This window comes from Coccidioides posadasii, chromosome 1 (genome assembly GCF_018416015.2).
Source record: "Coccidioides posadasii str. Silveira chromosome 1, complete sequence".
Lineage (NCBI taxonomy): Eukaryota > Fungi > Ascomycota > Eurotiomycetes > Onygenales > Onygenaceae > Coccidioides > Coccidioides posadasii.
The window spans coordinates 2,665,951-2,689,549 of record NC_089407.1 but is presented as its reverse complement, the minus strand read 5'-3'; the positions used below and the strand labels follow the sequence as shown (position 1 = coordinate 2,689,549).

Sequence of the window (23,599 nt, the reverse complement as noted above, 5' to 3'; positions counted from 1 at the left end):
TGGCCTCAGTGTATAGTATCCCAGTCACTATACATTAGCCAGTAAAAGTAGCATCTATTTGTCCAGTCATTGATATATAAGCAAGGTTCTAATATACACATAATGTACAGTACATAAACTAAACCCAGGACAGATGATCTGTCCTGTTTAACATTGATGGAATTGATATCCAGCGTTCATCGAGACGCCTTCTCATCCTAGAAAACAACGTTAACAACCTTTCCACCACCAACAACCACAACACGCTTTCGCTTCTCCCAGTGGTTTCTTTCGGTTAGCCAGAGCTTTCCTTTCTCAGTCTCAAGTATATGAGAGATAATCCAGGATTGCTCCTCCTCACTCATAGGTCCATTTCGTTCCGCCTTTCCCTGTTGCTTGGACTGTCCATTTGATTGCTCGACTGGGCCTACGGCAGATGATGAGAAGCGAGGGATTGTAGCCGTGAAACGGAGCTTTCCGTTTACCTGTACTGCTACTGTCTTTGAACCACGGTGCTGGAGCGATTCGACCTGTGGCTCTGTTAACAGTGGCGTGGGCCAGGGTGAAGAGAATATTGATAGCGACTGGTCATTTTCGTTCTTGCTGAGAAGAGAGGTGTGGAGTTGTTCCCAGCACTCCGAGGAAAACGCTGGTGCGATGGGTGCTAGAAGTTTGAGGAGAGAAGAGACGAGCATGTATAATACTGTCTTTGAAGCTGGGGACGATGGAGATAAGGACAGTGCGGAGGAAGTTATTGCGTTTGTGAACTTGATTAAGTCAGATATAACTGTGTTAAGGGCGTAAGGGTTCTTTTCCATGCAGCTTGAGACGGAAGTGATTGTCGAATGTGCGATAAGGAGAAGATTAGCTTCGTCATCAGATAGCTCATCCAGAGGTGGTAGAGCAAGATTATTAGCAGAACGGATATTTTCCCGGCTTAAACCAAGTTCGGCGGATATCAAGGACTTTTCTGAGTCGGAAATGATCTTCCATAGTCGACTAAACCATCTCTGAATTCCCACAATTTTAGTCTCATCCCATTCGAGAATCTCGCTGACTGGCGCGGCGAAGAGAATATGTGCCCTCGTTGCGTCCGCACCATATTTTTCGATGCATGTACTTGGATCAACACCGTTATATTTACTCTTTGACATCTTCTCAAAGGAGATATTTGGTTTGACCTTGGTCCCGGTTAGTACCGGTGAACCCGGAACAGAGAGATCAACCTCTGATGGACGAAGGAAACGGCCGGTGGCAGGATCAGTATATGTCTTGCCGTGCACCATTCCTTGGGAGAGTAGAGTAAGGAAAGGCTCTGCCCTATCAGGTTTTGCTCGATGGCCACCGGGTATTAATCCAGACTCAGCGAGGAATTTGTAGACAAATCGAGAGTAAAGGAGATGTAGAATTGCGTGTTCAATGCCGCCAATATATGTATCAACCGGTCTCGCCAGAGCGGGGGAGAATGGCATTAATTCATTTGATGGATCAAGGAATCGTAAGAAGTACCATGATGAGTCAACAAAAGTATCCATAGTGTCAGTTTCCCTCTTGGCTGGCTTGTTACAGTTTGGACAAGGCGTATTCAGCCAGTCTTCAGCTGATTCAAGTGGATTGCCAGCTTTGCCCTTCAATCCGGCCCCGTCAATGGTGGGTAATTCCACGGGAAGTTGGTCAACAGGAACGGGAACTGCACCACAATCACCGCAGTGAATGATAGGAATCGGTGCACCCCAATAACGTTGCCGGCTTATTAACCAATCCCGTAGTCTCCAGCTTTCAGTAAAATCGGCCGAATTGTTATGGTCCCGAAGGCTCGAGACAATTTCTTCTCTGGCCTTATTCGATGAAATCCCGGTGAATTTCCCGCACGTACTATTGAGAACTCCTTCTCCAAGGAATGCTTCTGCTCTCTGGATATCGTCTTTGTTAGAAAAGCCATTGGATAAATTTGGCTCAATAACCGAGATAACTGGCGTAGACGGCATATTCTCAGCCCAAAAGGCAAAGTCTCGAGAATCATGTCCGGGAACACCCATAACTGCACCCTCGCCATAATCCCCGAGAACATATGGGGCTACAAAGACCGGAAGTTCTGCTGGGATGTTCGGGTTTTCTTCAATGGCATGAAGAGGGTTCACAGCCTCCACACTAGGCAGACGGTATCCTACTTTTGTATCTGGAGGAAGTAGGCTGGCAGAGTTAACAAAAGCTTTGAGTTTTGAGTCTGTTTGCGCTAGCTGTGTCACCAATGGGTGGTTCAGAGATAAGGCAACATATTGGGCACCAGGTAGAGTATCTGCACGCGTGGTAAACACCTGAACATTCAATCTCTCTTTGGGAGTAATTATCTTGAATGTTAGCCGCGCGCCAACTGACTTTCCGAGCCAATGCCGCTGCATGGACAGAATGCGGTCCGGCCACCCGCTCGCCAGTGAATCAAGATCTTTAAGCAGGGCCTCTTTAAACGCAGTTATCCGGAAGAACCATTGCTTCAATTCGCGTTTTTCGACCACAGCTCCAGACCGCCATGAGCGCCCATTTGCGTCGACCTGTTCCAGGTGTTGTCAGAGAACATCGCTACCAAGTGTTGATGTGGATGAAGGTACCTGCTCGTTCGCCAACACGGTCTGATCGACAGGGTCATAATTGACCATTGCTTTCGCCTGGTATGCCAATCCTTTCTCATGAAGCATCAAGAATAACCGTTGAGTATGCTTATAAAATTCAGGGGAACAGGTCATAAACTCCTACTAGCCACATCATGCGCAATACGCGCAAAGGACGGCTTCAATCAGCACTCTCTTCACACGCAGCTCTATCTCCATATAATATTCTCTCAAGGTATATAATCGCATACCCTATCCCAATCAAAATCCGTCCCCAACCCTTTCAATTGTTCTTTCATCTTTGCAATATTTTCCTTTGTCCATGAGGCCGGATTAATGCCCCTCTCTATTGCCGCATTTTCGGCAGGCAGCCCAAATGCATCCCAACCCATTGGATGGAGCACATCGTATCCCTTCATCCGCTTGAATCGTGCTAGGACATCGGATATTGTATACACACGGACATGGCCCATATGTAGAGTCCCCGAAGGGTACGGGAACATGGGGAGAACATAGGCTTTCTCTGCAGACGCGGAGCTGGAATTCCGAGACTTGTGAAATTCCCATTTTCCTTTCCACTTCTTGTCTATCGCGAGGAGGTCGAGTTTTCGGATCGGAGTGGTGGACGCAGCTCGGAGGAGGATTCGAGGAGATCGGAGGTGGGCAGTCAAGCTGATGGCAGTCGGCCTGTGGGGTAGGATGGCTCGTCCCAGCATTAATTGGAGTCGCATTTTTGCTCCTCCTCATCTTTCAACCCCGAAGCTAAAGCACATATGCCAGGAGGCCGTTTTGGCTTTGCATTGCTGAAGCTTCGAATTCAACGAAAGTACGGCCAATTGAGCTAATCCAATAACGGTTTAGTGCTGGTTGATCTTATCTTATCTGATCGATAAGATAGGTGGCTGAATACGGAATCCACCTAATCCATCTTGCAGGGAGAATAAGTAGAATGCTCCTATCTAAAGGCTAAATGCATCGCTGTCTATCAATAATTACTAACTATCATGCAATCATAACCTCAGAATCCCGGCCTCTTCAGTGCCGCCTCGGAAATGATCTCTAACAACACGGCCCTTCAGTATTGTCTCTTTCACAATTCCCTCAACATGTTTCGGCTCAACCCTCCCATACCAAACTCCCTTTCCGGCCAATGGATGTGGTAAATCTGATGCTGAGTTGATAGAAGATGGAAGATATATAATCACGTTTCCGGCATATTTATGACCGCCAATATGACTGATCAACTCCACATTTGCATGTCGCATGCCGTCGACTTTATCAACGCTGACTGAGAAGCCTTCGTGTTGCAACACACGGCGAAATTCAGCTTGAAGAAGGGGACCCATTATCCCACATCGCCGATCTCTATTTCCATGGCCACAGATGAAGATTGTCGGAGAGTGCTTTAATTCAACCGCGTCCGGAAACGACAATTGAAGCTCTGTTTTTCGTTTCATGACCTCTCGCTTCTCCGCTGGTAGGATATTGTGTGCTTGATGCACCTCGAGCGGTAGTAAAAACGCTTTTGTAAATCTCTCTAGACCATCTTCGTCGATAGGTACCTTCGGTATATATCTAAAGCTAGGAAATAAGAATGCAGACGCAGTCTTCGTTTCGGAGGCCGGATCGCACTGGGGCGTAAAGGAGGAATTCGTAATCAAAACACCATTATATGGCTACTCTTTCCCGTGAACGATGTCAGTCATCCCAACCGCCATTCTATTCCGAGCTCGTTGCAACCTACATCAGAGTATTTTCCGCCCCTACTGACTAGCCTCTTTAGCCCGTTCGCTAATAGTCCCCATCCATGATCCTGTCCATCCTCTTCGATCCGACTTCTCCAATCCGTCTGCCCCGTTGCAATCACAACCTGTTGTGAATGTGCTACCATTGTTCCATTGAGATCCTGCTCGTGGTCGATATCGAGCCCCTTGGGCATCTCTGCACATGCGCATGTTGGTTCCGGGCAAGAAGGCGTGACGGGGAACGGTGGTGGAATTTTTATGCGGCGAGAAGTAGAGTAGGAAGCGCATTGGGCGAAAGGGATTGAGGACACGGGTACACGGGATCTGAGGAAAGTTACGGCAGCCATGGCTTTGGGGGAATCGCCAGGGCTTATGACGCGTGTTGACTGCAATTCAGCGTATCAGGTTGTCAAAAATCATGGAGAATATCAATTTCAAAAGAAGAACAAAATAATAAAATAATAAACGGGGCAAAATGGCCTTTGAATATCAAAGGATTTTTTTTTTTTTTGAACGACGGCGCGGACTCACGGCCGAAGATCATATAAAATTAAGGTTACTGCGGCCGCTCGGAGATATCGGAGTTGAGGATCTCAATGCTGGCGTATTACGCTCCAGGACCCTTGTTCTTTTTTTTTATTTATTTATTTACTTATTTATTTTTTCTTTCTCAATGCGAATATCTGCACGGAGTACGACGGAAAAGAGTGTAATTATATTCTCACTACGGTGTAAGCAACTTTGTCATTTGCTATTCAAGGCCTCTGACATCCAGCTCAAAACGACGCCAATGCCAGAGGCGACTTGGTCAATGGCCAAAGCTGGCTCCAGAATACAACAGCTCCGGCAACCAAAATAACATAGTATGCAACAGTCCACCCGATACCAAGCTGCTTCTGCTCTACCCGCTGCGCTGGAAACTCCTCATCCTCCTTACATCTCACAATAATAGGCTCAATTGGCATGTCAACTTGCACACGGCCCCAAAGTCGAGGTACTCCGCAGCAATTGCAAAACGAGTGGACAGCAATGACTGCGAAGAGCGACCCAGTACGCAGATATAGAAAAGCAGCGTACCAACCAAAAATCGTCGTGTAGGCGAATTGAAATACTGTGCGGAAGAGCATCGTTCCGAGAGGCGCATATGCGTGGGTTAACTTGAATTCATAAAAGTGATGGACGTGTGCAATCCCAAAATAAAGCGGGGAAACAAACACGATGCTTGTTGGGGAGATCTTTGCCATCAAATGCAGCGCGACAATGATCGAGCGGAAGACTACTTCTTCAGTAATAGGGCCCTGTAAAAGATAAGCATGAGCGCTGTGCGAAGTATAGTTTTCTATGTTAGACATACAGCGACATAATTCCGCCAACCAGCCCATTCGGTAAGAGGCTCAATAAGTGACTGCCATCGAATCCAGTTTCTCCATTGGCCTTCCGCAATTCCTCGTTCAAATAAGAATCCCAAAAAGAGGATAGCTGTAAGAAACAAAGATTTAACGATTTCTAGCGGTCCAAGCGGCCACCATCCAAGGAATCGAAGTGCCTCTAGATAGGTGGTATGTCCCTTAGAAACAATCAGATATAGAGTGCCGAGACTGCATATGAAACACGCCGTCATGACCGCTCGGACTCGATATTTGATAACAGAAGGCGCATCTCTACTTAAGGTCGGAGAAGGTCTGCTAGCCTTCGACATGTATAAAGGCACGACATAGAGCAGAGTGCAAGCGATCTGAAACGTTCAAGTCAGCTTAAGCCAGCTTATTACTTTTCCGAGGAGCAGCAAGCAGAGCCAATGTCCATATTGGGGCTTTCAAGAGCGAAAAGGTTTCCCAGGAATTATCCCAGGATTGGTTGTCATTCAGCTATCTAAGCCACGAGAGAAGGGTGAGGAGAGCGAGAGAGAGATATAAGGAAGCTCAAAAACCAATATATAGGTTAACGAAGAAATTTCTTACCGAAAGCACGACAGCGACATTGGTCGAGATCAACGGCTCGGGTTCTTCATGCCGGTCAATCAGTCCCCGCAAAGCGAAAATCAACGGGCCAGCGGCCGGTGAAGGTAACTCGACGTACCTTTTTTCGAATAGAGCTCTTTAACACGCTCGATAATACCCATCCTTGCGTTGTTTCTCCTAGGGATGAGATGAGGAATTGCTGCGAGTTAAGCAAGTGAGCAGTGCCAGTGCTGCACAATTGGGGGAAAAAAATCCCTCAATTCCAAAATTGGTATTGAATATGCAGGTTTCTTTGCTTTCATATTCCGTAAGAGGCCTCGACAGCTCTGGATCAGGGGGAGCTAAATTTTGAAGTTTGAGCTAAAAATAAACATTCGTGAGCTTCCTGTTATCGGCGAACTGATTTCTGTGGGCATCCACCATCATCTCTACATCACAACACTTTTGAATTCATGTTTGAACATGCTGTGAGAATGGATAAATTAGTGATATACGCTGTACAGAGCAAGAGTTGTTAGCTAACTAATTCCCAACATGGCTCATGAGCCCATCCTGCCTGGACTGCAACCAATCAAAATTTACTCGATACTCCCGATCGTGTTGCTCTTCCATGTTCGCCTCAATGGACAACCGGCCACTATTGGCGGAGGGTAAGCTCACCGCATCAGACTTAATTCGTACGCAATGCCTATCCTCGAATTAAATTCCGGTGTCTTTTCCTGCATCGAAGATTTGGCCTCGTAGGGAATGCAATAGCAGCAGGACCAGCAAAGCAACAGAATGTGAAGCCGAGTCGCCCACGTTTCCAGAGCCGCCACAGCTATCTACATTGATATATTGAGACCCTTATGGACGAGAATAGATTGATACAGCATGCCGAAGGAAAATCCGAATCGTAGTCGGGGTCTTGGGTAAGAGTCAACATTGGTCAAAGGCAGCCTCCAGCCAAAATGAGAAGACGGCTCCTCTTTCGATAAGGCCGCATGGTCGATTCTGATACTATTTCAACGCCTCTTGGTCCCAGCAGGCAGCCGCTGGGAGACAGAAGGGGACCACATTCCCAAAGCTCTATTCCAGAACAAAATGTACTCTTCAAGAACGCTTTCCAGTTTCGTCCGAACATGACTATCAGTCTAGACAGAAAGATCAAAGCCAGGGCTCTCGAGAGACCGACCCTGGAGGACACGCCAAAGGCGTGAGCAGAAGCATAAATCAAAGACTCCACGAGACATACACGGACGGATCGTTCCTGGGCAGGGCTCCTCCCTGCATGCAGCGAAGAAACTGGGACATTCACGATTGAAGGAATCAGCCGGGATTTGTGTAGGAGCATCATACTCAGTCCCCCGTGCGGGTTTCAGCCCTTCTAATTTCCAAGGGATTTATCGTGTGGAAATAACTCTGGCTTGTGCCTTTGCCCAGATCTCCGGGAATCATGATCGAAATAATATCTTGAGATCTTGCCTACAAGGGAAGAATGGTGTGATCGCCGATGCTTTCCGGAGTTACTTCACCCTTCAGCAAGGAATTCGGGAAGATCGACGGAAAGGTTATATGAACCTTGATCCTTGTGAAAACTCGACAATTCCACGTCGTTCCGCCGCAATCAGGGGGTAACCACGCCGTCAAAAGACCACCAAGGGTTCAAAGAACGTTTTCGCCTAGGGCCCCCTTCGCAAAATACGAACATTCGCAGCAAATGGCGAATGAATATTTGATTCCCATGTCCCAAAACACGCAACTTTATCGTAGAGATCAAGGTCCATCACCTCGTCTGGAGAACACCTGTGCCCATAGGGTCTCGCTTTCTCCTCTTCGATTTGCACCTCAAAATTGGGAAGTTCTCGTTGCTAACAGGACATATTTAGCCCCGGTCGTGGAAATTAGAGTCTCCACATCTCCCGCCGTGGACAAGATAACACTCGAAATGATTTATGGCAATCAGGAGCGTGGGCTCTTGTGACTTTTTGTTTGCAGGATGGTTGACTCAAGCTTGCCTAATTCACCATGTATACAGCGGGATTGACTGATTACCCCATGACCTAGTTACTCGGCGTCAACTTGATATGCCGTGATGTACTCCGTAAAATGCGCAAGATCGCACAAGTCCCGATCTTTGGAGATGTAGTTGCAGAGCAAACCTCCACTACGCTGTTGAAGCTAACAATGAGGAAGAACGGTGCCGGGCCTAGGAATGAACCAGGCTAATCTCAGACCCGCAACGGGAGAAGAGCTAGCTGTACTCCGTACTCCGTTTGGAAAGGAAAGGGAATCCCTTCATGAGCAAGTATCATCCAGCAATATCCATTGAATCAAGTGAATTAAGTCCAATTCCCAAGTCTTTTCGCAAACCACGCAACGGAGCGGGCCATATATTGGAATTCACACTCCTGAATTAAGCATCCGTGTTCGAACTTCGGCACCTCTATAGAGTTGCTGAATTTATTTAAACCCGCTTGCCATCTGTGGCTGGCCTATTGGATTACCATAATTTGAGGGTAGCGGCAAAGGAAGTGAAATATGGTGGCGGGCCTTTAACGACGATAAATTCAGGTCGAGAGACAAAAATCAATCAAAAGTTCAGGACTCCGACACCAACAATTGCGGCCCTTTTTTAGGCTGGAAGAGTGGGATGTGCCAAAATTTAGGGCATCCTCCGCTTGTTATCACAAATGAAATTGGAATCGATTTCTGGACTCTGCGGGTGAGTATTCAGCCTATTCTAACCCTAAACCTCAGGAAGCAGGCTCTATCGGGGAGAGCGGTAAGCAGGATCGTGAAGGTATGAGTTTGAGATCGCAGCCTGGAGAGTGGGTTGGGTCAATTGAGATCTCGTTTGCACCCTATTCACTGCATTGCTCAATCGCGACACATATCGCCAAGACATACCTCAAGCATCGGATATGGACAGAGCAGACTCAAGCCGTCAGAGCTTCAACTAGCAGTTCGCGTAGCTAGTGAATGGTGCTGTTGTCAACAGGATGATGTGTGTATAAAATGAAACTGTCCTTTTTAAATACAGTTTCGAAAGCCGAGCTTCAGGTAATGTTTGCCAGGGCAGTCCAGCTGAGGATCACAACCTTGCTCATGGTGCCGGGTGCCCTGGTTAAATTGGTCTCTTTGGGTGCCACAATGGATTTTATCTCTTGTCCTCACCAGGGCGAAGGGGGAAACCATGGTTGTTATCAGTGGGGGGGAATGCAACAATTGCTAGGGGCTGGGGGGACACAGCTGCGATGCAGTCATGTGCCTGCTGGGCTCCTATGCTTTGCAGGCATTTATCGGGAGTTGCGCTCGTGATTCCGTGATTTCCGAGGCCTGCCTAGCTTCAAACTACTCCGTATACCAATCTTAATCGCCAGCTCTCAACGCTAGTGTTTTTCCTGCGGCTTTTGCTGGGCGATGAGTGAACTAACTCAAGAATGTCGGGCCATCAACTCAAGCAACAAAGCGATTTAAAAGAAAACTCCGGATTTGCAACTGATCAGATCAAGCTCTTCCAAGCAAAGTCAATGAAAGCCCCCAAGCAGAGCAGTTAAAGGCCGAAAGACGTTAACGAGTCAAACCAGTGAACTAAAAGCCCCAGTCCGTTCGTGTGGGAAAGTAAGAAATCCGCACGATGCCAAACCTTGGCTGCCAATCTTGTTCTTCTCTGCAGACAACCCTTTGAAACTCAAAGGATTAGTGTCTGGAGAAAAGAGGACTTCTGATTATGGATTGCGGACACTGCCCAAGAATCCAGAAAAAGCCAGACCCTGGGTTTGTTCAAAAAAAAAAAATTCCATTCGCCTTTCCAGGCTTGCATTAGTGGAGTTTTCAAAAGCCGGGAGAGCGTTGAGGACCTCCCATCTTCGCTTCCACGCTGGTGAACCGAAAGGGAGGTGCAACAGCGCCAACCAATTCAAGGGAGGGCCTGCAACAAAACAAAGTGGTAATCCCTGTTAGCGTTGAGCCTCCAAAAGCGCCAACCCGCCTCGCGAATTCACTAGTACCCCAGTCCCTTTTGTTGCGATGACGACTAACGCGGATCAAATCCTTATGACAGCCAACAGAAACGCAGATCCTCTCTGAAGGGAGTTTGGCGATGGCTTTCTCGTGGCAATTTATCCATTTTTTCTTTTTACGGGCTCCAGATTCAGTTCAATTTTTGCCCTTGTTCAGTTCACACTTGACCCATTCTCCCCGCATCGAAGCGCGACAGCGACCTTTCGTATATATAACTGCAAGACTAGAGTCCCAGTTTTGTGGTTCGGTCGGCTCCAGAGGACCACTTTCATTGTCACTCTCGCACGACTAGAGACTGGGTCTGTTGTTATGGGATTAGCGCGATGTCTGAAGAAATCTGAGAAGCTCTGTGGTACTCGGTCGTTGGGACTCTCGAGGAAGGAGGACTGGAATGGACGTTGAGCAAATGTCCACGAATATGGCCAATAATAAGACTTTCTCGGGAAACAACACTCCTGCGCAGTACGATATAATCATCGAACAACCGAAGCTCGTCTCCGTGGTCCTCGTTCTCATTTGCGTCGCGACACTCATCTACCTACTGGCTATATTTGTACGATGGAAGCACAACCGACTAAGGGACCTGGAGTGTGTCTTCATGCTCAGCGCTTTCGTCTTCTACCTGGTGTACGAGATTATGCTGCTTGTGTCAATGCCTCTATTCTATCGTCTGAATGCCGTCAATCTCGGTCTCATAGAGAAGTACCCGACCGCCCTTCAAGATAAAGAAAGATTCATACTTCTCCTTTTTGTGAACAATTTGATATTTCTTTTTCTGCTCTGGTCTGTCAAATTTGGTCTTCTTGTACTCTACCGTCGCTTGATGATCGGGCTACCACGCCAGCTCAAGGTTTGGCTGGTTGTTCTGGTCTATACGGCCATCACATTTCTCTTCTCCTTCATTACCACACTCACTGCCTGTGGTGGAATTTCAAATCTCCAAAAGGACCTGCGCAGTAAGTCTACTGGTTTATGGATGATGACTTGACATTCACTGACACAGTTTTGCGATGAAGCGTTTTGTTCAAGCCCTGTTGATAATATCACGCGAAATCTCAATTTTTTTGGTTCCTTCGCATCTGATGTCTCGACCGACCTACTAAGTGAGCGATCTCTCCGAATTTGATTTCCTTATGCCGGTACTATAAAATACTGATTGGCCCCATAAACTAGTTATGGTTCTTCCCTTACGGCTCATATGGGGACTACAGATGTCTTCAAGACGAAAACTGGCTGTTGGCGCTCTATTTTCCGTCGGTATATTTTGTACCATCACTGCGACTATTCGCCTGGTCCAGATTACCTCAAAGACCAGAGTTACAAACCCCAACGCCTTATGGCTAGCTCTCTGGGGTTCGGTTGAGTCGACAACTGGTAAATACTCCCCGGTTACTCCATCGGAGCTTGTCTCCTGAGTCTTCCAGGCTTTCATTCTTTTCACAAAGTTTCACTTTGCATCGCTAAAAGAGATTCCGGTAGCAATAATCGTTGGTTCTCTACCATCTTTACGATTCGTACGGAGGACTTCCAGACCTACAGGCGCTGGCGCTTATACCACTAGCAATACCGGGTGGGCCAACAGTCGCAAGTTTCATTCTATCCAAATGCAGCCCTATAGTCCGAACAACACCCGACACGTAACAACCGTATACGGGGGTCCGGATACCTCTTCATCGCGAGAGAGCCTGGCTCCCAAGAATGGAGTGCTGGTCACCACGCAACATCAGGTATTTTGGCCAACGTAAAATGTGCACCAAAATTGAAGACCTCTGGCTAACCAAGTGATCTGTAGATCCGCACTGAGAGGATAATCCCCGGCTAACGATGTTCTTCCCGCTTCGCTACCTATATTTCCTCCGTGGTCTTTTCTACAAATGACGACTATAGAAAATACTGTCACCAATATGATCGTAATATTGTTAGTTAATGTTTCCTAATGATCAGTTTGATACCTTCCCAGTTTTCGGAATCATTGAACCCTATCTCTACAAAAGATATATCCAAATGGCATGGTCTTGAAAGAGCTTTTGCCTGACCTCTCGGCTATGTTTCTGGAATTTAGGTTTTAAGGTTGCGCGTGCAACTACTCCGCGCCTCGAAATGTGTGAACGTTTGAATTCCCCTTTTTTTTGGGTCCCACATGCATTTCAATCGAATCCCGGGATACGGTGAATCCACCGTACCGTTAATTTGAGGAGAAGAAAGGGAGAAAGAAATGAGATGGCTATGCACTGTATATTAAATAAAAGAGCAAGTCAAATTATCTAAATCCTAGGGGTTTCAGTGGTTTGCCTGCTTGCCATAACAAAAGTCTTGTTAATTTTAGCCCTCGGTTCCTTGTAAAGTCCGCATGGTCGCAGATGTACTCCGTAATAAGTACTGTGAACCGCTCTCTTAAACCATTGGTTTTCTATACAGAGTACAAGCCTGTCTTCTGGAACACTTCCAGGAAGCTATCATTCTTGTAGATAATACAACGTCTTCGTAGAGAACCCACTTAAATGTCTCATGTGCCGTTTCCGACAATCGATCTGGGAACTTATACTCCGTACGGAGTAAGGAATATCGCCGTTTGCATCGCATCGCTTGCAGAGGGGCTAAAAGCGGGGTGAAGTGCTGGCCTTTCTGGCCTTGCGAAATCGACCCACTGAAGACTTTGACCTGATTGGACGAAGAGGTTGGAGAATCTGTCCGCATGTGGCGGCAAGGAAGAGAAAAGCAGGTAACTATGGGTTGTGATAAAGCGCGCATTCTTCGCTGATGGAACTAACGGGGCCCAAATCCCGAAGGGCGTCGAATTGTCTCTGGTGGCGGTGAGTTTATTAACTCCTGAGGGCCCAAATGATGGGACAGAACGGAAAGGAAATAGTGAGAGGGTTTTATTCCACTACAAAATATCTGGTGTTTCTCGTGAAGGTAAAAAAATAAAAGGATAAAAACCACGACACCAAGCGGATTCGAACCGCTGACCCCGAAGGGATGAGCTGGGGTTGCACCGTCTGGAGAGGTTCAAGGCTCACGCAATAACCACTCTGCCATAGTGCCATTCTGGTGGTTCCCGCAGTCGGGAAGATCCCGAGGGAGACTTCTCGGCTCTAAGGCGGCCCGATGGACCTGTGCTTTAGGCTTAGCGCCCGCTCCTGGTCATCGCCAAGCGCGCTCCACTTCCAAACTTCCCCGTGATTCCATAGGAAGGCCAACGCAGCTGCGGGGACAGAGTCGCATTCCTCGCAGGGCGGTTCCGGACCCTCGTCTTTTGCAGTTTGATCCAGCCAGAATATGATGTTAATCGTGATGCTCGCTAGTGGGACGAAATCCTAGGTAAAATTGAGCTTGTTCCACACAAATTCAAAGCACAGGCGAATACTGTAGGCGAATAGTTAAACGAGCGGACGAACGTCCCACAACCCGAACATATTGGAAGGATGCTTGCTTCCGCCACGCGAGGGACCCGCTTCAAGACCATTCCAAGATTGTTCCGAGCCTGCATGCTCCGTCATACACACAAATCAACCTGAAGCATGGCATCGCTGATGGCCGACACGCTGCGAATTTTTTGTCATCGAACGTCGGGTTTCTCAGGCCGGAGACATGGGAGACCTTGCCAGGCGGATTGTCGTATGAACATGCTTGATATTGTACTCTGTGCACGACTCCGCACATACGTTTCTCTGTGCTGATTTTATGCTCTGAATTATGATTCTCAAGTGACAGGATTCGCAAGAACCCATACCCTTGTCGCTGTCGGGGTATTGTTTGTTCCCCGAGGCGCAGGAACACGTTAGCCACCGAAGAGCCGCCATCAATCGGACAATTCTGCATTGTGAGGACGGCAAGTGGTCCCAAAGATTAAATCCCGATAAAGGAACTCTCCATGCGCCATGCCAATGGTTGGGCCAGCGTGGAAGCAGGAGCGGTGAGATTCTCTCCATCATGGTTGGCAAATGGGGACATCCCGGCTAGCAACCTCGTGGTGCTGGTCGACGACAGGGATTACGGCGGGTGCGCAGTTGAGACTTTAATTTCCTCTGCTGGAGACGTGGTCTGACATGGTATTTGCGAGGGAATCTCGCGGTATATCTCGCTAGAGAAATGGTAGGGAGACAGATAGGGGAAGAGAGGATCTTCCGACGCTCTGTGCTCCCCTCTTCTACCAACTTCTAGACCTCTACAGTGTGGGCTAGCTGCATTATTCGCTCTTTTCGAGTCCTTTTTTTTTTTTTCGGTTGGACTCTTGTTGTTCCAACGATTTATTTACGCCAGGTGTCTCCCGGGTTTTCATTTCTGTTGCCTCTTCATACTGTCTGTCTTTTTGGTGGAGTGGTTGCTACTCCGCCTGTACATGTCTCTCTGAAGATCATAATCACACGCCATTGGCGTTAACTTTGTGTGTGGGCGCGTTCACTAATCAAGCAACATGCGTTCTCACGCCCTGTCAACTTGGTTTCTCTCTTCCATCACGTTGGTGGCAACCGCAATGAGTGCTCAAGCCCAAAGCTATATTCCTCGGCCATTGGACGACATGATAAAGGACTTGGGCTTGGAGGAGTATGTCAAGGATATACCAAGTGGTGATAACCTCGAAGGGAATGTAGCTGCGCGATGTATTATTGCGGTATGTCATCCATTCAATAGCCGTACGATTCAGAATGTACTGACTGTGTCCCCCTTTTGAGGGTAACAGACCGAAGTTTTACGCCGTGTGCTCCCTTCTGAGGTTGAGATGCCTGGCTCTGGTGCATATACTTCAAACAAGGAGAGTTACTGGGCTCAGCAGCAATCGACATTGTCGCCTTCTTGTTTCGTGGCAGCCAAGAGTCCCAAATCTGTTGCAAAGGCCCTTGCGATATCTCGCGTTACACAATGTCCTTTCGCTGTACGTTCTGGAGGGCATTCGGATGTCCCCGGTGCCTCGAATACTGAGGAAGGCATTGTTATCGATCTCCGTGCTTTCAACGATATCAAAGTGTCAGAAGATAAGAAGGTGGCCACGGTTGGCCCCGGCGCCACCTGGGCTGAAGTATATCGACACCTTGACGAGTACGGGTTGACGGTTATTGGAGGCCGCGCTTCCACTGTTGGCGTTGGTGGTTTGGCCCTCGGCGGTAAGGTTTCAATTCAAGTATGATGCCTTCGGAAGAAAAGCCCGGGTTACTGATCGTGTGTCAGGTGGAATGTCATACATTTCTGGACGTGGAGGGTTTGCTTGCGATAACGTCTTGAAGTTTCATGTATGTTATCAAACTATATTTATGCGCGTTTAGAGTTTGTTGTTTCTCGGATAATTGCTGATAGTTCGCATAGGTCATGATGGCTGACGGCCATATCCTGGAAGTAGATGAGAAGTCTCATCCACTTCTTTACTTTGCCCTTCGCGGTGGCGGAAATAACTTTGGTATTGTCCTCCGATTCGACTTCGAAACTTACCCTCTCGGCGAGTTCTGGGGTGGAATTCGTGTTTACCCTGTCGAGGCTAAAGAAGCGATTAATGGCGGGCTCAGCTCGTTCAACGATAACGCATGGGATGACCCAGACCTCGCTGTCATTACCTCCTTTATCCATAGATCAGGAAACTGGTACTCCACCGTCATCTTTGATTACGCTAAACCCCAAGCGAACCCACCTATCCTCACCACAAATTTCGCGGACCTACTAAAATACACTCCCTCAAGAGACACTAGCCGGATCACCAATATGACACAGTTTGCCGTTGAGCTTGGACAGGGTACACCACCCGGTCTTCGCCAGCAGTTTACCACCGTTACGTATAGGAATAGCGCCGAGGTACAGAATCGCATGGTGGACATTTTTATGGAAGAAGTGAAGAACATAGAAGGCCGGATGTCCGCCAAAGAGGCATTCGCACCCATTGTTGCATTCCAGCCTATTCCTCCCTCCATCAGCTCTAAGTTTTCGAAGAGAGGTGGAAATGCGCTTGGTGTAAGTCCTGACGATGGGCCTCTTATATGTAAGCTCCCCCACCCAAACAAAAAAAAAAAAATGAGTAGCTCGCCATTGTTAGTAAAATGACACGACGATACTGACGCTAGTGAATAGTGGTCAACCTTTGCTTCCAATGGTCCAACGCTGCTGACGACCAGCTTGTTATTTCGACAATTGACCGGGTTCTTGAGAAGACGAACGAATTTGCTAGGTCCAAGGGCCTTCTACACGATTACATCTATATGAACTACGCTGCTCCATACCAGAAGCCGGTCACCAGCTACGGTGCCGAGAACGTGAAGAAGTTGCGCAAGGCGCAGGAGGAGTATGATCCTTCCTTGGTCTTTGAGAGGTTACAGCCAGGTGGATTTAAACTGGACATGTAGTGGGTTTTTGTACCTTCGAACGCGTTCGAAGTTAAAGAGATAGGGAAAGGAAGCCGGCCGTTCTGGCCGGATATCATATAACACATCCCTTGTGTTATTAATTTATTTCGTTTTTGTTAACTCGAATCATGCAGTCACATTACGCGTGCGCATCCAAGCTATCTGGACAACTCGAACATACATACGCGGGGTGGATTTTAGGATCTGTATATATACTTCCGGCTCATAGATGCCGATATGTGACCGAATATTAGGGGGCTAGAAAGCCCAGTCAAGAACAATAGGGGGTTAGCCTGTGACTGTGAGAGGTGACATGCGTATCCCAGTAACCTAACGGCAGGATTGAATTTATATCGCGAGTTATATAACTAGGAGGCATAATCCCATCCCCCTTTCTTCCCTAATCGTACTGAACAGCGAAGAGTGGCGCTCAACGTTCTTGCCTCGAGACATCCATCAGGGAGAAACTTGATGGTTAATGCGCAGAATACCCACATATTCTCCAATGGCCTGGCTGCATCTGCATTTGCTGGGCGAGGAGACGCACCCTCTTTTGCAATATGAGGAGACTTTACTTTCAGGATTTGAAATCGCCAGGTTGAGGATCTGCTCAGATGATCCGACGCCTGGGCTCTGGGACTGAACAAGCATCCACCCCTCAACAGAAATCAAGGATTCTCGCTTAGGGCTGCTGGGATGGTGTTTCTCAAGAGTCCCAACGCGCTCCTACTACGATTAGCAGAGATTTCCAAAAGGATCACAGAGATCCCCTGAAGCCAGGCCTATTTCGCGTCCGAAAAAGCTCCTGCCGCCCTCACGATCAGCCACCCACCCGCCGATTCCTTCCCCTTCGCGACGCGCCACGGTTTCAAGGGCGCGGAGAGAAGATTCTCCGACTCCACGCCCGAACAGCTGATGCCACGTGACCTGGACCGTGCGCATCACCGCCTCGTTTCAGGTGCCGCGCTAGGCCCGAGCCGGCATGGTGCCGTGGTTTCGTCCGACCCACCGTCCTTCGCCCAACGTCGCTCGCGAAGTCCGCCTCGCCGTCTCTTTCACTTCCCTCCAGCCAGCGATCCCCTTCTGCAACCCTTCCTTTCGGCTGTTTGTTGCTTTGTGCTTTTGGTCTTTTTGGTCTCTGTCTCTCCTTTTCCTTGTTCTTCATGTCATTCATTCTTTAAAATAGATAATTGGCCCCTAGTGCTATAATGACTGTCTTAATCGCCTTTTAGCCATTCATTTTATCGATCATTCGCTCTCTTGCCGCCCGGATAAAACACTTTATCTGCAGTCCCTCGTTTGAACTCCTGGACAAGCCGAAAAGCCAGATGAAAATAGCATCAATTTGCGTTCCCTGATACTGATCTTCATCAATTGCACGGCTTCTTTGCTGACACTCTTTTCTGAAAAAGGCGAACCAAGCAGTTTTATTATCTAGACAATCATTCTTTTTTTTTTTTTCGCTATTGGCAAAATAGGACTTTGCTTAATTTATATTGCTTTAATTATTATATTACCCTCCTTTTTTTTTTTGGCAACCTTAATGAGATAATAGCCCTTGTTACAGATCCCTCACACACCATGTCATTGTCTATTCCGCCCCTGTCCCCATCTTCGAAACGTCGAAGGCCTTTGCATGAAAGAACTCCGTCTCAAAGCAACGAACGCCCACCCGCGTCAACGTTAAGACTCGTTATGGATAAATCTTCCGAAGATGAAGCTGACATCTATTCTACGGATCCATATCCCACGAAACCGGAGCATATTTTATTGCCCACACCTAGCGACAACCAATATGGCGGACCCCTAACATCGAACCCTGTTTCAGCTTCGTTCCATAACGACTCAACCGATACCTCCCCCTCGAGCGCGGAATATGCCAGTCGAAACTTCCCCGAGGATCACGGTGGAAGTGTCTCGGAGCTTTCCACCCTGGTGCAGGAGGGAAACCTGTCGAGCTTTATTTGGGGTGAAAGCCAAAACTCAAGCAACACTTCCATACCACACCTGGCGACTCCCGTCATCGATGAGGCCGTCGAGGCCGGCGACGAAAAATCTGAAAGCAGTGACCGAACTCGCCTTCCACCGCTGAACACGACGATCAAGACCGTACCGCAGGACGACTCGACGCCAGAACAGTCTGACTCGGGCCTGACCAGCAGTTCGAGTCCGAATGTGGTTCGTCTGGGCTTGACTTCGAGCCCAAACGTTATTCCCCTGGAAAGCTCATCTCCCAATTTTATGCCACTTGTGACCTCCTCGCCTTATTACGTCAAGGAAAGCGCCTCAGATTCTTCGTTATATTCCGCCAATACATTTGGGACAGCCAGACGGTATGTCCGTCCACAACAGCAAAATTCGGGCTTTTTGGAACGAGACAGCAACCAGTCACTATCTTTTTCTTCGGACCCTCCTAGTGCTATTCTAAGAACGCACCGATCTACATCGTCTTTTGCGCTCTCAAGAGGGGGCTCGACACATACACGGACGGCTTCTGCATCCACTCGGAGCGGACAGTCACCCTCGGATATCCAAACGATCATTGATAGCGGCTTGCCTGTGAAGTATCCAACCATCCAATCACCTCCGTCCGCCGGTTCGTTAGCGGAAGGATCCTCGTCGAGACTACCCTCACAATCATCACAGTTAACGAGGTATCAACCGGGTAGAAACCGTCTCTTGTCAATTGTGCCCTCTGAATGGTCGGCGGAAAGAGCATTGAGCTCGGCCAGTGCCTCGCCCCAGGTTGACCAAACGGACTCTAGTACGGAATCATCGGGAGATAATGCAATTAGGGGTCGCCCTTCCGACTTTTCAATTCGGCTCGTGGCTCAATCCGAAAGTGACGAAGGAGCCGACACCCTTTCCCAACTTCAGCCTTGCTTGCTGCGAACGAAGCGATCTGGATCTTTGAGTAATCGTTCTATGGTATCAAGATTTGACAGTTTTCGATTGATGAGCAGACCAGGTTCTAGCGCCAGCTCCATCCTCAACACCATCCCTACTTGGGCCAAAGTATACTATCGCAGCGGTGGCGCAGGGCTCCAATTATCAGCTCTGTCTCTAGTTGAGGGTAGCCGCCCTTCGACGGCTGCGAGTGCCCGCCCCGCCGCCCATCTGGGTCCTCTAGAAATATCCCGCACACGATCTCGACCGAGGAAGAACACCGACACTCGATTAGCTTTGCCTACTGCTGATACGAGGGATCCCAGGACACATTGGGCTGGTGGGTTCCAGCAGAGCGAGAGGAACGTCCCAAAAACCCCTTCCCAAGAAGACCTTCCTGCGAATTGGTCACCACATCTATTTCCAGATCATCGCACAGGCTCCGTTCGGAGGTCTCTTTGGAACCCACCTTCTTTGGACGAGAGCGCGGAGGGTATAATAGGCTGGCGCAACGTTCAAATTTATTTATTTTGCCTAGGCTTCTTGGTGCCATTAAGTATGTTTTTATTGTCCGCAAAGAGTGTTACGAATGATTTGATAGAAAGTTACTGACTTTTCTACAGCGTGGTTCGTGGCTGCCTTCTTACCACTTCCTCCCAAAGTCTTTCCGTTAAACGAGGAATTCACCACCGACCAGCCGGACGTCGAGCGAACGTTCAACAACCGAGTCAAACACATAGACCAAATTCGCTACGAGAATGCCCGATGGTGGCGAAGGCTCAATCGCTTTATGACACCAGTAGGCCTTATAATCATTGCTACAATTGTGAGTTTACCCTCCGCCAGTTGTCAAACTCAATTCTAACCTCTTCGCTACTAGGCTACTCTATCTGTTTTGGGAACTAAAAACATCATTTGAGAACCACAAAAAATAACAGAAAAAAAAGCTTCGATTTCTTTTCGGTCCTCGACCGTACGACTTTACGCCTTTTATGCTTTCTTTATACATGAACCTACGACCGAATAAACAATCCAATCCGTTCCTGGGGCGCCGGATTCGCATCCACCCCCTTATGAACTTACGACGGCGTCATTGCTCGGTTATTTAATAGACCTTTTTCGTTTATTCAGCGATATTTGACTTTTTTTTTTTTTTTTTTTTTTGACTTTAATGCTTCTGACGACCTTATAAAATGGTTCGGCTTTTTGTTGTATGTTTTTGTGTGTTTGGGAGCTTTTATTATTACTACTTCCACAGCTTCAAACTATCGCTGTTATATACTTCCCAAATGTCTACACCTCTCGCTGTACAAAGTATATTTTACAACACTTGCCTGTCTAGTGTCTGGAAGTATTATTCCTTATCTTTTTTTTTCCCCCCTTGCTGCCTCGGCGGCTAACTACCTTTGGTTATTGGGTTATTGAGGGTATAAATTCTCCCCTTTTCGGCTTGGAATTTATGTGGGACATTATGGATGGTCTTTAATTGGTATTGAGTGGGAGGGTTCGTTTTTAGGGGGGTTGTCAAATATTAACTTCATATTTGAATGGAGGACATTACTATTTGGCTCGCAGTCTTCTTTTCTTGTTTTTGTTTTTAACTATGCTGAGAGGCACTTTGGGCCTTTCTTTGGAGTACGGAGTATGTAGAAAAAGAATTCTTTGGCTCGAGCAGCACGGTACATCCAACAATATATCCTGCAGTTTGGATTGATTATCATGTCGCTTTCAATGACGAGGTACGGCGTATAGGTTGAACGTGCGTCTATTCTGCTGTCTGTGTAACATACTCTCGACCGAGTCACTCCATTTCTGCAGCTCGATCCTTTACCGAGTATATATGCAAACCACCGTCGAACTAACGAATCAGGCGCGCCAATGCACGCACGCATGCTTTCCAACGCTCATGACAGGATCACCTCTTCTTTCTCCCCAACCTCTCCTCAATCAACACCTTCAACTCATGGCCCGACGGCATGCTCACCACACTCCCCCTTCTCCTCTTCGCCTCAATCTCGCTCCGAATCTCACTCACCGCCTCATCGAACTCCCGCTCCGGGTCATCCGGCAATCCCAGCGTCGGCGGCTGGGCGGGTTCTTTCTTCTCGTCCCTTCTTCCAGCGGCTAGGCCCTTATTCCTGGCGTCGAGCTTCTTGACGAGGAATTTCTTGCCAGGACTGGCGAAGAACGCGAGCGAGGATGCGATGCCGATGATGCCGTAGAAGTAGACGTGTTTCCAGGCCGTGATGCAGTCGGTGAATTGCAGGATGATGAAAGGGGCGGCGGCGAAGGAGAGCGCCAGCTGGGTGGTTAGCCAGCCTAGGATGTCGTAGTAACGCTTGAGCGGAGTAGGCTTGGAACCATCTGTTGTGAGGAAGAAAGGACGGAGGTGGCGGCGGAAATCTGGGGAATGTTAGTGCACTGGGTTGACTAGATCGCTTGGATGGGGGAGATTAATGCTTGAAGATCTGGAGTTAGGCATACTTTTGGCTGTTGTTTGGAGGAACGCGCCCAAGACAAAAGTGAGATAGTATCCTGCGTAGAACCCATGCCACATCGCACTTGTTAAGAAAGTCGCTAGACTAGCCCTGAAACCTGGTTTCTTGCCTCTTGGAGTGACTCGTAGATAGACATAGTTTCGGAGCCAATGGTTAGTATTCTTGTTCCAATTGCCTAGATACGCGTGTGGGTTTTGAGCCGTTTCCAAGCCCCATGGATTAACGTTTTCCAGCTTATTCCAGTGTGTTTTCCCGGTTTGAGGGTCGAAGCCGTTGTATCCCATGCCGCAGAGAATGCAAGCTCCTTCAGTCAGCGCCCAAACGCCATAGTATTTGAACCGAGCGGTAAGGCCAAGCATGTGCAGGATGAAAACACGCTTCACAAATCCACATTCCAAGTAATCTTGGCTCAGAACCCGGGACTTGCCATACGACGGGCCAAACTGAATGAAAAGTAAAATCCAGAGTAACCCCTGCAGCATCTTCCACATTGCCGGACGACCACTCCGGGGTATCTTTCTCTTTTTCCGTGTCGGGGGTACCTTTGACGGGTCTACCCCAGGTGGGTGGTCGAACATAGTTGTTTCAATCCACCGTTTATACTCGACGTAATCAAACGCAGGTCCCGCGAAGAGCGAAGGGAAGAACAGCACGTAGCCCGCAAAATCCAGAACACTGGGCATTCTCCTAATAGCGGCATGTTTCTGGCCCTCCGAGAGCATATTCTCCGGCAAACGGCCGTCGTGCACATTCCAACAAAACGCACTGAGTTTCATCACCAGCACCATTTGCGCACCAGTGATGTCAACCGCGGAGGGTTCGGCCACGATTTGGCGGTATATATGGCTAATTGACATATACCCCATCAAGAAAAGAAAGCCTATCCATGGCATTAGGGATCCGTCAATGTAATATGCGATCGCGTATGCTCCCACTGCATTGTAGAGGAGGGTTCGGAGGCCGTCCCAGAGGTCGAAGAGGCCAACGAGGTAGAATATCGAGACAAGGACAATGAATGCGTTCTTTTGCCATGGCTGCGAGTCGGGGAGTCGTTTGAGAATCGCAGCGAGGGGGTATGAGAGAAGGAAGGAGGTTACCAGCTTTACTGTGAGATGTTAGACTGGAGGACGTGGTCGTATCAGCTTGGTTTTGACATACGCTCATCAATGGAGGCACCAGTAAGCTCAGAGAGCGGAATAAATGCTTTTATGGAGTGAATCTATTAGTATATCATCATTGTCTTTATTTTTTTTCAAAGGTAATTGCGAGTCGACTAACGAGTATCTATGTATGGCAGCATCTTGTGGGTGTTGTTGGACCTCAGCAATTATCCCAGGTAAGTCGGTGCAGCTAGGACCAGCTGCAACGTCAGACAAAAACGAAGGCTGGCAAGCTCATGTTTGAAAGGAACGAATGAATGAGCTTGATACCCTGTGTTGCTCTTAATGAAAAGGATAAATATGTTGGTTTGGAGCTCCTCAGTTCAAGAACAAATTTTTCTGTGGGGGTTAAACCTGGATGTCTTACAGCTGCACCAACAGCATCACGAGCAACCTGCAGAAAAGCTGTGTTCCTCCAGGCACAATA

The 23,599-nt window shown here is 48.1% G+C and overlaps 7 protein-coding genes and 1 non-coding gene across 8 annotated transcripts; 3 read left to right on the top strand and 5 right to left on the bottom strand.

The window, feature by feature from the left end:
* Nucleotides 1-197: 197 nt before the first annotated feature.
* Nucleotides 198-3,376, bottom strand: NAM2 (Leucyl-tRNA synthetase, mitochondrial; the record flags this gene model as incomplete). Its single annotated transcript, XM_003071100.2, has 3 exons — nucleotides 2,840-3,376; nucleotides 2,589-2,729; nucleotides 198-2,531 (listed from the first exon to the last, which is right to left on the bottom strand). Exons 1-3 carry the CDS (start codon nucleotides 3,317-3,319, stop codon nucleotides 198-200), a joined length of 2,955 nt encoding a protein of 984 aa, XP_003071146.1. The 5' UTR covers nucleotides 3,320-3,376.
* Nucleotides 3,377-3,520: 144 nt separating this feature from the next.
* Nucleotides 3,521-4,752, bottom strand: D8B26_000740 (uncharacterized protein). The gene is made up of 2 exons (XM_003071099.2): nucleotides 4,333-4,752; nucleotides 3,521-4,264 (listed from the first exon to the last, which is right to left on the bottom strand). Exons 1-2 carry the CDS (start codon nucleotides 4,678-4,680, stop codon nucleotides 3,599-3,601), a joined length of 1,014 nt encoding a protein of 337 aa, XP_003071145.1. The 5' UTR covers nucleotides 4,681-4,752; the 3' UTR covers nucleotides 3,521-3,598.
* A 276-nt stretch (nucleotides 4,753-5,028) lies between these two features.
* D8B26_000739 (uncharacterized protein) lies at nucleotides 5,029-6,531 on the bottom strand. Its single transcript, XM_003071098.2, has 4 exons — nucleotides 6,413-6,531; nucleotides 6,295-6,338; nucleotides 5,688-6,068; nucleotides 5,029-5,631 (listed from the first exon to the last, which is right to left on the bottom strand). Exons 1-4 carry the CDS (start codon nucleotides 6,453-6,455, stop codon nucleotides 5,110-5,112), a joined length of 990 nt encoding a protein of 329 aa, XP_003071144.1. The 5' UTR covers nucleotides 6,456-6,531; the 3' UTR covers nucleotides 5,029-5,109.
* A 3,985-nt stretch (nucleotides 6,532-10,516) lies between these two features.
* On the top strand, nucleotides 10,517-12,189 carry D8B26_000738 (uncharacterized protein). Its single transcript, XM_066123321.1, has 5 exons — nucleotides 10,517-11,255; nucleotides 11,316-11,402; nucleotides 11,473-11,673; nucleotides 11,779-12,026; nucleotides 12,092-12,189. The coding sequence occupies exons 1-5, from the start codon at nucleotides 10,691-10,693 to the stop codon at nucleotides 12,119-12,121; spliced, it is 1,131 nt and encodes a 376-aa protein (XP_065979395.1). The 5' UTR covers nucleotides 10,517-10,690; the 3' UTR covers nucleotides 12,122-12,189.
* Nucleotides 12,190-13,241: 1,052 nt separating this feature from the next.
* On the bottom strand, nucleotides 13,242-13,344 carry D8B26_000737. Its single transcript has one exon. It is a non-coding gene; the product is annotated as a tRNA-Ser (tRNA).
* A 1,432-nt stretch (nucleotides 13,345-14,776) lies between these two features.
* On the top strand, nucleotides 14,777-16,988 carry D8B26_000736 (uncharacterized protein; the record flags this gene model as incomplete). The annotated part of the gene is made up of 5 exons (XM_003071096.2): nucleotides 14,777-14,914; nucleotides 14,984-15,404; nucleotides 15,469-15,530; nucleotides 15,604-16,267; nucleotides 16,357-16,988. The coding sequence occupies 5 exons, from the start codon at nucleotides 14,777-14,779 to the stop codon at nucleotides 16,626-16,628; spliced, it is 1,557 nt and encodes a 518-aa protein (XP_003071142.2). The 3' UTR covers nucleotides 16,629-16,988.
* Nucleotides 16,989-17,728: 740 nt separating this feature from the next.
* On the top strand, nucleotides 17,729-21,917 carry D8B26_000735 (uncharacterized protein). Its single transcript, XM_003071095.2, has 3 exons — nucleotides 17,729-20,070; nucleotides 20,138-20,340; nucleotides 20,395-21,917. Exons 1-3 carry the CDS (start codon nucleotides 18,210-18,212, stop codon nucleotides 20,431-20,433), a joined length of 2,103 nt encoding a protein of 700 aa, XP_003071141.1. The 5' UTR covers nucleotides 17,729-18,209; the 3' UTR covers nucleotides 20,434-21,917.
* ALE1 (lysophospholipid acyltransferase) lies at nucleotides 20,890-23,446 on the bottom strand. Its single transcript, XM_003071094.2, has 4 exons — nucleotides 23,291-23,446; nucleotides 23,171-23,215; nucleotides 21,999-23,117; nucleotides 20,890-21,917 (listed from the first exon to the last, which is right to left on the bottom strand). Exons 1-4 carry the CDS (start codon nucleotides 23,310-23,312, stop codon nucleotides 21,430-21,432), a joined length of 1,674 nt encoding a protein of 557 aa, XP_003071140.1. The 5' UTR covers nucleotides 23,313-23,446; the 3' UTR covers nucleotides 20,890-21,429.
* Nucleotides 23,447-23,599: the final 153 nt, after the last annotated feature.

What these genes read in the sequence shown, in the direction of transcription:
- ALE1 (XM_003071094.2), bottom strand. Translation starts at nt 23,312, where the DNA reads ATGCTGCCATACATAGATACTC. An exon ending in TGGTGCCTCCATTGATGAGC is followed by an intron (nt 23,118 to 23,170) that starts GTATGTCAAAAC and finishes AACATCTCACAG; the next exon opens with TAAAGCTGGTAACCTCCTTC. An exon ending in CCTCCAAACAACAGCCAAAA is followed by an intron (nt 21,918 to 21,998) that starts GTATGCCTAACT and finishes AACATTCCCCAG; the next exon opens with ATTTCCGCCGCCACCTCCGT.
- D8B26_000739 (XM_003071098.2), bottom strand. Translation starts at nt 6,455, where the DNA reads ATGGGTATTATCGAGCGTGTTAAAGAGCTCTATTCGAAAAAAG. An exon ending in AGAGCTCTATTCGAAAAAAG is followed by an intron (nt 6,339 to 6,412) that starts GTACGTCGAGTT and finishes ACCGGCATGAAG; the next exon opens with AACCCGAGCCGTTGATCTCG. An exon ending in GTTGGCGGAATTATGTCGCT is followed by an intron (nt 5,632 to 5,687) that starts GTATGTCTAACA and finishes TATCTTTTACAG; the next exon opens with GGCCCTATTACTGAAGAAGT.
- D8B26_000740 (XM_003071099.2), bottom strand. Translation starts at nt 4,680, where the DNA reads ATGGCTGCCGTAACTTTCCTCAGATCCCGTGTACCCGTGTCCTCAATC. An exon ending in GGGGCGGAAAATACTCTGAT is followed by an intron (nt 4,265 to 4,332) that starts GTAGGTTGCAAC and finishes GGGAAAGAGTAG; the next exon opens with CCATATAATGGTGTTTTGAT.
- D8B26_000738 (XM_066123321.1), top strand. Translation starts at nt 10,691, where the DNA reads ATGGACGTTGAGCAAATGTCCACGAATATGGCCAATAATAAGACTTTC. An exon ending in TCTCCAAAAGGACCTGCGCA is followed by an intron (nt 11,256 to 11,315) that starts GTAAGTCTACTG and finishes TTTGCGATGAAG; the next exon opens with CGTTTTGTTCAAGCCCTGTT. An exon ending in TGGTCACCACGCAACATCAG is followed by an intron (nt 12,027 to 12,091) that starts GTATTTTGGCCA and finishes AGTGATCTGTAG; the next exon opens with ATCCGCACTGAGAGGATAAT.
- D8B26_000735 (XM_003071095.2), top strand. Translation starts at nt 18,210, where the DNA reads ATGTCATTGTCTATTCCGCCCCTGTCCCCATCTTCGAAACGTCGAAGG. An exon ending in AGGCTTCTTGGTGCCATTAA is followed by an intron (nt 20,071 to 20,137) that starts GTATGTTTTTAT and finishes ACTTTTCTACAG; the next exon opens with CGTGGTTCGTGGCTGCCTTC. An exon ending in TTATAATCATTGCTACAATT is followed by an intron (nt 20,341 to 20,394) that starts GTGAGTTTACCC and finishes CTTCGCTACTAG; the next exon opens with GCTACTCTATCTGTTTTGGG.